The following is an 11126-nucleotide window of genomic DNA, read 5'->3' as shown; positions in this document are numbered from 1 at the left end:
CTGACCAAACTTGAGAATTCTCTAGCTCGGTCAAATCGAAGTCGATTCGGCTGATTTTTGGACAAATCGATCGCTCTCGTCGAGTTCTCGAAGCACAGGAAAAAGTCTCGCGTCGAAACTGTCGAATACGCTCACATTGAATTCGAGTTGAAGATTTGATTTCCACACAGCCGCCCACAGGTAGACGCCGGGCTCCGGGTACTCGAAGAGCGCGTCGAGGAGGCCGTCGCGGACCGGGCGCTGCGGCGGAATGGCGTCGTCGGCGAGGAGGCCGTTGCGATCCCCCGCGTCCTCGTTCAGGCCGTCCGGGGAGCGGCGGAGCAATTCCCAGTCCGGCCGCTCGAAGCGGCGGAGACCTACGGAGCGGTGTCGTCGAAAGTCGCGGCGGCCGCGGGACGCCGGCGCGGGCCCGGGTGCGGGTGGAAGGCGACGCCCGCGACGATGGCCGCGTCGTGCATCTTCACGAAGGCGATGGCGTCGGGGTGGCAGACCGCGAGGTCCGCGGCCGGCGCGGCCTCGGAGACGACGGAGCCGCGCTCGAGGCGCGTGTCGCCTAGGAACCCCCCGGTCATAATCCCTCGGACGGGCTCGAATCCGCGGGACGCCGCGCGCCTCGCCCGAGCAGAAGGACGCGGCCTCCTCGACGTCGTCGAGGGGCGCCCCCGCTTCGAGGAGCTTCGCGATGCCCCGCGGCGGCGGCGACCGCGAGGGCGACCGCGACCGCCGCCGGGCTCCGGGGCGGTGGTCGCGCGCCCCGTCGTCCTCCGGCTGGCCCGAGCTCTCCGACGGCGCGTGCGCGAGCGAGAGCAGCGCGTCGTCGACCTATCGAGTACATCTTCGATGCTCCCGGTCAAAGAGGCTCGCGGACGCCGCCGTCGACCTCGGAGCCCAGGACCGTGTGGCCGCCCGCGCCGTTCCGGACGCACTGGACGACGAGGCCGACGCGGTCGCGGTAGGGCCCGCGCGCGAGGCGCAGCGGGAAGGGCCGGGGCTCGCCGCGGCGCTCGACGACGCGCGCGCACTCGCGGAGCGCCGACGCGCGGTCGCGGTCCGTCTGGAAGGGCAACTCGCCGAGCGTCGCCGGCGCCTCGTCCAAACCCGTGGCGGCCGCGGCCCCGCGGCTCCAGAGCACGCAGCGCAGCTGGTCGTCGAGGCCGATGGCGACCATGACGAGCTTCTCCAGGGACGCGTCCGGGATCGACTCGGGCTCGACGAGGAGCGGCAGCTCGTACGCGTGCTCCCGCTTCGCCCTCCGCCGCTCGCGGACCGCGAAGGCCGCCGCCGCGAGGAGCAGCACCGCGAGCGCCGCGGCGGCGCCGGCGAGGAGCCGGGGGACGCGGACCGCCGACGCGCCGCCGCGGGCCGCGCCGTCGACGGCCCAGGTCGCGTTCGCGCACGCGCCCGGGACGAGCCGCGAGCCGCGGAGCGCGAAGGGGCCGTCGCCGTCGACGCGCGCGTCCCACGGCCAGTAGCGGCTCCCGAGCGTCCAGTTGGCGACGCCGTCGACGGCGATGGCGTGGCAGCCCGGGGCGAAGCAGAGCGCGGACGACCCGTCGAGATAGGCGTTCCCGACCTCGAGCGCGACGGCCGGCCGCCCGTCGAGCACCGCCGTCGCGGGCACGGTGCGCCGCGAGATGATGGAGTCGCGCACGCCGAGCGGCGTCTCGAGGAAGAAGCACCAGCCGCCGCCGACGCCGTAGGCGCCGCCCGCGAAGAGCGTGTTGCCGTCGCCCGTGAACCTACCGGGGGATGTTTTCTTCCGGGGCGCGCTTCCGAGAGCATGATTCGACGCCGCCGAGCTCGCGCGGCGTCGATGGAGTCGAGGCCCCGGTACTCGCCGCTCCGCACCATGGTCCAGGAGCTGTCCGGGTTGTGCGCGACGTTCGCCGCGGTGCCCGCGCCTACGGAAAGGCGTCCCCCATCGCTCGCGGCCTCGGGACGCCGCCCGGCGTGCCCCGCGCGTCGTCGTAGAAGTCGAGCGAGTTGTAGTTGCCCTCGTAGACGCCTGTGTGGAAACCAACCACTGGTTTGGGTGGTCCTGACCAAACTTCAGAATTCTCTAGCTCGGTCACATCGAAGTCGATTCGGCTGATTTTTGGACGGATCGATCGCTCTCGTCGAGTTCTCGAAGCCCAGCCGAAGAGCTTGTGTCAAAACATTCAAATACGCGCACATTGAAGTCGGGTTGAAGATTTGATTTGCACACAGGTAGACGCCGCCGTTGAGGAACGGGCTGCCCATGACGCCCGAGTGGAACGCGCCGCCCGAGCTCTGGCACGAGTTGTTCGCGAAGTGGCCCCCGTGCACGATGACGGCCCCGCCGAGCGTCACCGCGCCGACGCCGCCCCACATGGCGTGGTTGTCCTCGAAGACGCCGCCCTCGACGGTCAGGACCGCGATCCAGTCCTCGCGGCCGGCGACGAAGAAGACGCCGCCGGACAGCGACGCCGAGTTCCGGCGATACTCGCCGCCGAGGATCAGGGCCCGGCTCCCGACGAGGTGCAGCACGCCCCCGCCGCCGCCGCTGACCGCGTGCTTGCTCTCGACGCGGCCGCCCTCGAACGCGCCCGAGAGCAGGTACGCGTCGCACCGCCGCGCCATGAGGAAGCCGCCGCCGCCCGACTCCTCGTCCGCGGCGATGCCGGCGACGTTGTTCGCGTGGCGCGCGAACGGGCCCTCGAAGGCGACGACGCCCCCGTCGCAGGCCACGGCGCCGCCGCCTGGGCAGGAAAAGGGTGCGAAATTCCCAACTTCAAAGGCTCCTATCTCGGTCGTTTTCCGCTCGTTTCGGCTGATTTTTGGACGAGCGATCATCTCTCGGAGCGCTCTCGAAGCGTGGGTGCTGTTTCCGAAACGCACGCGCGCGGAACACTCACTTTGAAGCGACGTTGAATCACCCTTTTCCTGCCCTGGCCGCCGCCGCCGGACGCCGCGAAGCCGTTCCGGAGGCCCGTGTCCTTGACGAGGAGCGACGCGCCGGCGGCCACGCGGAAAAAGCGCGTCGCGTTCCCGCCGTCCAACGTGCCGTTCGCGCTAGAGACGGTCACGTTGCCCACGATGGCGATCTCGCGGTCGCAGCGCAGGGGCGAGGCGGCGACGAAGACCTCGACGTCCCCGTGCCGCGACGCCGCGGCCTCGAGGGCCTGGAACGTCGACACGCGCAGCGGCGACGCCGCGGCGCAGGCGGCGACCGCGAGCCACGCGACCAGCATGCTCTCACGGGGGCAGCATCGGGATTTGCACCATCGTCTGGTGCTTCAAGGTGGTGGTTGAGGTGCAACTGAGGTCCGGCATTATGGCATTGCAGCTCTCGCAGTGAAGGCCGAGCTGCTCGCAGTGAGTTCGAGCACTGCTGATGCAGCTCTCGCAGAGCATGGCAAAAGCCGTGCTGCTCCTCGCTGTTGCAACCAGCGGTTTGCAGCAAATCGACCGACGGCGCGTGCTCGGCGCCGCGCTGCTGCCGGTCGCGCCGACCCTCGCCGTCGCGGCGGCGCCGGAGCCCTTCACAGCCTCCATAGCGCTCGAGGGGCTCGGCGACGTCGAGGTCGAGGTGCGGCCCGACTGGGCGCCGCTCGCGAGCGAACGCTTCCGCGAGCTCGTCGACGCCCGATTCTTCGACGACAGCCGGCTCTTCCGCGTGCTCCCGGGCTACGTCGCGCAGTTCGGCATCGCCGGCGAGCCCGCGGTCAACAAGGAGTGGCTTCTGCCCAAGGAGAAGCGGCTCCTCGACGAGCCGCGCACGACGACGAACGCCCGGGGCACGCTCTCCTTCGCGAGCGGCGGCAAGAACACGAGGACGACGCAGATCTACGTCAACCTCGGCGACAACGGCGGCCTGCCAAACATGCTCGACGCGCAGGGCTTCGTGCCCTTCGCGCGCGTCACGCGGGGCATGGACCTCGTCGACAAGGCCTACGCCAGCGTCCTGTGTGGCCGTGACGAGTTTCGAGAGATTCGGGGTGGGAAAACAATGAGAAATCGCCACCGTCATGCTTGGTAGGCCTACGCGGGCTACGGTCTCGTGGAGAGCTTGACCGGCGGCCTCGGCGGCAGCGTCAACCAGGGCAAGGCGATCTACTACGGGAACGCGTACCTCGACGAGGTCTACCCGAAGCTCACGCGCATCAGCTCCATTAAACGAGCGAACTGAGGTTATCGAAACAGGGCCTCGTACCCCTCGGGGATGTCGCGGTCGCCCAGGTCCCGGCGCAGGTTCGCGTCGCGCCGCTTCGTCGCGGCCTCCGCGCGGCGCGCCTCCTTGCGCTTGACGCCCTGCGTCTTCGCCGGCGCCGGCGGCGGTCGCGGTCGCGCCGCTCTCGGATGCGCCGTCGCCGCCTTGTCGCGCGCGCGGAAGTGGGACACGCGCTTCTCGTAGGCCTTCGCGCCGAGGCCCGTGGTGTCCCTCTTCAGGGCCACGGGCAGCGGCTGCACGCGGCCCTCGCGGCCCGCGGCGCCGAGGCCCGGCCGCTCGCCGTCGTCGCGCCAGCCCATGCGGTCCAATAATTGCGCGCCCACGTTGCCGTCGGGCAGCGCGACGCGCCGCGTCCGGGGGCGGAACTTCAGCGACAAGGTATGCGCGACGGACGACTCGTGCCGCGCCTGTTGCGCGCGGTCGTAGGTCACGCCGCAGACGTCGCAGACGACGTCGCGCGACACGGTCGGTATCGGCGGCTTCTCCGGGGGCGCGCCCACGAGGTCGCGGTACATGGCCGCGACGTCGCCGCCGCCGGCCGCGCGCGGCGCGCCGCCGCCGTCGTCGTCGCCCTCGCCGTCGCTCGCGTCGTCGTCCGGCGCGGGCGCCGCGCGCACGAAGCCGGCCATCGGCGGCGCGGCGCGGCGCGCGGCCTCGATGGCCTCCGCGGCGGCGGCGATCTGCGCGTTCGTGCGCTCCTCGGCGTCCCTCAGGGCGTCGATCTCGGCGGCGGAGGCGTCGGCATCCTGCTCGCGCAGGTCCAGCTGTGTGCGGATGGCCGTCGCCTGGTTTTCCAGGGCGACGAGCGCGTCCCAGCGCGCGTCCATGGCGCGCTCGGTTCCTACCAAGAGCAAATTGCCACAAACATCGCGTGCAACAGAGTGCAACATCGTGACGAGCTGGTGCCGCGCCACTCACGCGCTGGCAATGGCGCCGCTTCCGTGGCGCATCCTCGGGGCGGTGGCCGCCGCCGCGGCGCTGTCGACGACGAGCAATTACAGAACTCCAACAACTTCGTTGCGACTCGCTCGGACGACGCGCGCGAGCAATTACAGAACGCCGCTCACGACGCGCGCCGCTGCGTCCACAAGCACCGCGCCCACGGAGAAGCCCACCAACAAGCTCGCGCGCGCGGCCAAGTTCTGGCAGCGCGCCGTGCCCATCGTCGGCAAGTACGTGGCGGGCCCCGTGGCCATGCAGCTCCGCGAGCGCGTGCTCGGCGAGTGCCTCAGCGACGACGAGTGCGAGGTCGTCTGGGCCGACGCGCACGCGAGCGGCGCGGAGCAAGCTCGGAAGGTCGTCGACGAGCTCGGCGGCTTCTACGTCAAGACGGGCCAGATCATCGCTTCCCGGTCGGACCTCTTCCCGCGCCAGTACTCGGACGCGCTCGCGGGCCTGACGGATCTCGTGGACCCGATGGACGGCGCGTACGTGCGCGGCATCGTCGCGGCGGAGGTCCTGCGGCCCGGCGAAGCCTGGGACGACGTCTTCGAGAGCTGGGACGACGCGCCGCTGGGGGCGGCGTCCGTCGCGCAGGCGCACCGGGCGACGCTGACGGCCAAGTACGGCGGCAGGGACGTCGCCGTGAAGGTGCAGCGGCCGCGCGTCGAGGAGACGCTCCTGGGGGACGTCAACGAGCTGAAGAAGCTCTCGAAGCCGCTCCGAGACGTCACGCCCGTGGACTACTACGTCGTCTTCACCGAACTCGAGTCCCAACTCAAGGACGAGTTCGACTTCGTCGCCGAGGCCGCGGCGATGGATCGCGTCTACGCGACGCTGAACGCGGACGGCCGGCCGCCGCCGCTCGTCGTGCCGCGGCCCGTCGCCGCGCTGTGCACGAAGAACGTGCTCGTCATGGACTTCCTCGACGGCGAGCCGCTGAGCCGCGTCGCCGCGCGCGTCGAGGACTTCTCGAAGGACCCCGTGCTCCGGGCGTCCGGCGTCGCGTTGTTGGAGGCTTTGACGGAGGCCTTCGGAAAGTGCATCTTCGGCACGGGCTTCTTCCACGCGGACCCCCACCCGGGCAACCTGCTCCTCCTCGAGGACGGCCGCGTCGGGCTCATCGACTTCGGCCAGGTCAAGCAGATCTCGGGCAAGAACCGCGCGACGCTCGGCAAGGTCATGGTCGCGCTGGCGACGCGCACCAAAAGCGACGACTTCCCGAGCGGCACGCCGGAGGAGCTCCTCCAGTGCGCGGACCTCGGCCGCGAGCTCGGCGTCGTGCTGAACCCGGACGCGCCGCCCGAGGGCCCCGCGGCCGTGTCCATGTGGCTCTTCGACGACGCGGGCGAGACGCTCCCGGGCGGCTACGAGCAGAACGAGCTCTCGCCGAACTCGCCGGCGACGGCGCTCACGTCCTTCCCCCAGGACCTCGTGCTCGTCGCGCGGTCCTCGGTGCTCATCAAGGGCCTCGCGGCGAAGCTCGGCGTGACCTGGAGCCTGGCGTCGCGGTGGGCGCCCATCGCGTCGGACGCGCTGGGCCTCGGCGACGACGCGCCGCGGCCGGGCCGGGCGCAGCGGCTCCGGGCGGCGGTGAAGCGACGGGCCGCGCGCGTCGTCGCGCCCTTCGTGCGGCGGCGCATCGCGCGGCTGAGCTAACGCGCGTCTTACCGGCGGCTGGAGCGATCCGGAGACTTGCGTCTAAGTCTCAGCTGAAGCACGGGAAACTAGCGTCTTAGTGTGAGCTGCAGCACGGTCATGGCCGACGTGTCCGAGCCCGCGGCCGGCGTCGCCGGACCGCCGAGCGCGAGGGTCGCCCGCTCGGCGATGTCGAAGCGCTCGAGGAGGACGGGCTCGACGGCAGACGGCGGGCAGAGCGCGCCGCCGCGGCGACAGAAGCCGCATACGAAGACGCCGTCCGGCGCCAGAGCCCTGGCGGCGGCATCGGCGAGGGCTTTGAGCAATGGCAGCTCGTAGACGCAGTCCGCAGCGACGACGAGGTCGAATTGGCCGGCCGCGAGCAGGCGGTCCCAGTCCTCGGCCGACGCGGCGACCCAGTCGAGGGGCAGCACACGCACGGCTCGGTCGTCGAGCGCCGCCGCGTTGGCGTCCGCGTTGGCGCGCAGGTGCGGCACGAGCTCGGGCTTCTCCGTGAGCACCACGAGCGCGGCCGCGTCCGCGGGGTCGGCGCCGAGCGCGGCCGCGAGCCCCGCCGCGCCGCAGCCGGCGCCGAGCTCGAGCACGCGCCTTCCGCTTCGCCGCCGCCAGAGGCCCGACGCGTGCAGGTAGTGCGCCAGCGGCAGCGCGGCGTGCCAGAGGCTGCTACCGAGGTGCGCGCCGTGCTTCTGGATGATGACGAGCTCGCGGCCGTTGTGTAATATGTGCGTGTGGCGCACGGCTGGCTGCCGCGCTTGGCGCGCGGCGTTGAGCTCCGCGAGCCAGGCGTTCGCGCTCATTGCGGCCCAGAGCTCTTGTAGCCACGGCGCGGCGGCGGCGCTGCTGCAGGTGCTCGGGAGGCGTGGCAACGCGCACGGAGAGCCTCCATGCTCTCACACGGCATCACAGGTGCAAGGTCCAGGACCGCGGATCGTGCGACGATGGCCGCGTTTGCCAGCCCATCGAGGGCCAAAATAACCGTCCTCCTTGCGCTCTCCGTTCACACTAACGCTCTCTCGCCACCGGCGAAGCCCATCGCGGCGCAGGTCATGGACGCCGTCGTCGGCAGCGAGCTCTGGCGGCGCATCATGGTCCCGCAGGCCAAGAAGACGATGCGCGACACGGCAAAGGCCAACGGCGTCGACTGGAGCGACGCGCTGGACTACATCAAAAACGCCGCGACGTGGGACGACGACGCGAGAGCCGACGACATCGGCGACTACTATTTCAGGCCGTTCCACGCCTACGACGACGGCAACTGCTGCCTCGAGGCCGCCTGGGAGCAGGAGATCGCGTCGAAGGCCGTCGGCGCGCGCAACTACCCCGAGTTCGGCGCCGAGGGCGACGACGCGTTCCGCGGCGCCTTCGACGCCGCGCTCGACGAGCTCGGCGCGGCTGTGCCGGCCGGCGGCGTCGTTTATGATATCGGGTGCGGCACGGGCACGTCCACGCGGCGGCTCGCGGCCCGCTACCCCGAGGCGGCGGACATCGTCGGCGTCGACGCGTCGCCGCAGATGATCCAAGTCGCGCGCGAGCTCGTCTCCCTGAGCGCGCGCGGGGCGCTGGACGCGCGGTGGGTCAACGAGGTCGCGGCGGACGAGCGGGTGTCCTTCGAGCGGGCGTCCGCGGAGGCCTTTCTACCGAACAAATCCGCGGACGTCGTCGTGCTCTCGCTCGTCGTCCACGAGCTGCCGCCGTTCGCGTACGAACGGATCGTCCAACTCTGCCACGACGCTTTAAAGCCCGACGGGCAGCTGTGGATCTACGACATGGACTTCGACACGCCGGGCTTCGCCGACCTCCGCGCGAACCCGCTGCTCTTTTCGCTCATCCGGTCCACGGAGCCGTACCTCGACGAGTACGCGGACTACGGCGTCGGCCGCATGGCCGCCGCCGCCGCGAACGTCGGCTTCTCCGAGGTGAAGCTCCGCGCGGCGACGGGCCGCCACTTCGCGCTCGTCGCCGAGAAGGCGGCGACCGGGGCCGGCGTCGTCGACCGCCGATTGGAGACGCGCCTGCCGGACACGCACCTCGCGTCCTGGGCCGTTAAGAGCTAGTCCCATGTCTCCAACTCGCGTGGTGTCGAATCTTTCCACGCGGCGCACATCATCTTGCACATCTTTACCCGCGCGCGAGCGGCGCCTCACTTGGCGGCCTCGAGCGCGGCGACGCGCGCGAGGAGCGCCTCGTGGGAGGCCTGGAGCGCCTCGAACTTGGCGAGGAGGTCCGCCGGCGGCGGCACGGGCGGCGAGATGGCGCGGACCTTGGCCGCGGGCGCGTCGCCCGCGACGCCCGTGGACCCGAAGCCGCCGGCGCCGCGGGTCGTCGCCGGCAGCTCCGCGACCTCCTCGACCTCGGCGTCGAGGTGGACCTTCTCGAGGATGAGCTGGGCGACGCGGTCGCCGGGGCTCACCTCGAAGTCCGCGTCGCCGTGGTTGAAGAGCACGACGCCGACGGCGCCGCGGTAGTCGGCGTCGACGACGCCCGCGCCGACGTCGACGAACTTCTTGACCGCGAGGCCGGACCGCGGCGCGATGCGCGCGTAGCAGTCGCCGGGCGTCGCCATGGCCAGGTCCGTCGGCACGATGGCCTTGCCGCGCGCGGGCACGACGACGGGCTGGCTCGCGGCCAGATCCCAGCCCGCGGCGAGCTCCGAGCCGCGCTTCGGCAGCGACGCGGCGTCGCTGAGCTTCTTGACGAAGAGCTTGGCGGGCATGGCTGCGGCGAGAGCGAGGCACAGGAGCGCGCGGAGGAGCGGTGAAGGCGACGTCTTGACGGCGCGGCTCGTTCGAACCGAGGGCGCCCGCTCGAGCGCGCGAGCTGGATTGTTGAATGTTCAAGTTATTCATTGACGTGGGGCAGCGCCGATGGGCGCCTCGTCGTCCGTCTCCAAGTACGAGGTCCCCGCCGCGGACGATGTGGACGCCCTCCAGGAGCTCGCCGACGATCTCTGGGGCGAGCAGCAGATCTCCGGCGAGGCCGTTGCAAAGGAGCGCGTCCTGAGCTACGCCGCGAGCCGCGGCGTCGACGAAGCCTACATGGCGCGGCTGCCGCTGCCCGAAGAAGTCGACGCCACGCTCCTCAGCGGCGTGCGCAGCGGTCTGCTCGCCGTGGCCTGCGACCTGAACATCGGCGGCGGCGGCGGCTTCGCGGGCGACGTCGAGGAGAGCGTCGTGACCGGCACGGCGGCGTCCGCGGCCGACGGCGCGGCCGTCGCCGGCGCGCGCGTCGCCGTCGTTTCCAAAGAGGGCCTCCAGGCGCAGACGACGACGGACGCCGACGGCCGCTTCGACGCCGCGGTGAAGGTGCACGGCTGGTGCGCCGTCGACTGCGCCGCCGACGGTTTTTTTCCCGCGACGGCGAAGCTCGCGCTGCCCGAGAAGACAACTCTCGGCTTCGCCCTGAAGCCGCTCGTGGCCGGGGTCTACGGCGTCGCGGTGGATGCCTTGACGGGCGCGCCCGTCGCGGGCGCGCTCGCGGAACGGGCCGGGGCCGCGGCCGCGCTCACGGGCGCCGACGGCCGCTTCTTCGTCGACGGGTCGGGCCCCGCGCGCGTGACGGCGCCGGGCTACGCGACGTGCGTCCTCGCCGTCGACGACGCGGACGGCGTCGAGGCCAAGGTCGCGAAATTATTGCCCGTCCTCGAGGCCAGGGTCGACGCCAAGGCCGGCGGCTCCGTCGAGCACGCGGCCTCGGGCTCGACGCTCGCGATCCCCGCGGCGTCCCTCGTCGACGTTGAAGGGGGGGCCTTCGACGGCGTCGCCGCCGTGGCCTTTGCGGTCATCGACGCCGGCGATGCCGCCGCGCTCGGCGCGATGCCGGGGAGCTTCGTCGACGGCTCCGGCCGGCGTCGAGCGACGCGAGTGTTTTTTCGCGCGAATCTCGCCGGGAAGAAATCCGACCCTGTCACCCTCGGTAGGCTCCGGCGCTCCCATCCAGAGCTGGGGCGCCTGCTTCGTGGACCTGAGCGACGCCGACGACCCGTCGAAGAAACTGAAATGCCCGGCGGGCGCCGACGTCACGCTCCGGAAGACCGTCTCGGAGGCCGCGGCGGCAAAGCTGGAAGAAATGCCTAAGGCGTATCAGCTGGACGAGGACACGGGCACGTGGACGGAGCTGGAGGACGACGTGGACCTGGACGTCGACGGCGAGGTGAAGAAGCGCGCGAAGAAGGAGGCGAAGCCGGCGAAGGCGAAGGCGGGGGGGCTCAAGAAGAAGGGCAAGTGCACGCCCAAAATGGACTACGACAACGCGCGCGGCTCGCTGTCCGTGTCGGCGTTCCTCAAGGCCTTCGCCAAGGACCCGCGGACCGCGTCGATCGGCCTGAAGGTGCGGAGTA

General features: G+C 71.3%; 3 protein-coding genes across 3 annotated transcripts; 1 reads left to right on the top strand and 2 right to left on the bottom strand.

Annotated features, from left to right (window-relative positions):
• Positions 1-356: 356 nt before the first annotated feature.
• On the bottom strand, positions 357-2814 carry AURANDRAFT_64275 (hypothetical protein; the record flags this gene model as incomplete). Its single annotated transcript, XM_009038740.1, has 5 exons — positions 357-553; positions 585-822; positions 869-1739; positions 1906-2005; positions 2205-2814. The coding sequence occupies 5 exons, from the start codon at positions 2812-2814 to the stop codon at positions 357-359; spliced, it is 2016 nt and encodes a 671-aa protein (XP_009036988.1).
• A 715-nt stretch (positions 2815-3529) lies between these two features.
• Positions 3530-3910, top strand: AURANDRAFT_16471 (hypothetical protein; the record flags this gene model as incomplete). Its single annotated transcript, XM_009038797.1, has 1 exon — positions 3530-3910. A coding segment is annotated over one exon (381 nt), but the record flags the coding sequence as incomplete, so codon positions are not given.
• A 5164-nt stretch (positions 3911-9074) lies between these two features.
• AURANDRAFT_7563 (hypothetical protein) lies at positions 9075-9491 on the bottom strand (the record flags this gene model as incomplete). The annotated part of the gene is made up of 1 exon (XM_009038621.1): positions 9075-9491. A coding segment is annotated over one exon (417 nt), but the record flags the coding sequence as incomplete, so codon positions are not given.
• Positions 9492-11126: the final 1635 nt, after the last annotated feature.

Source organism: Aureococcus anophagefferens (genome assembly GCF_000186865.1).
Source record: "Aureococcus anophagefferens unplaced genomic scaffold AURANscaffold_9, whole genome shotgun sequence".
Classification (NCBI taxonomy): Eukaryota; class Pelagophyceae; order Pelagomonadales; family Pelagomonadaceae; genus Aureococcus; species Aureococcus anophagefferens.
Note: the sequence above shows the minus strand (reverse complement) of the source record. Positions and strands in the feature narration are given on the sequence as shown.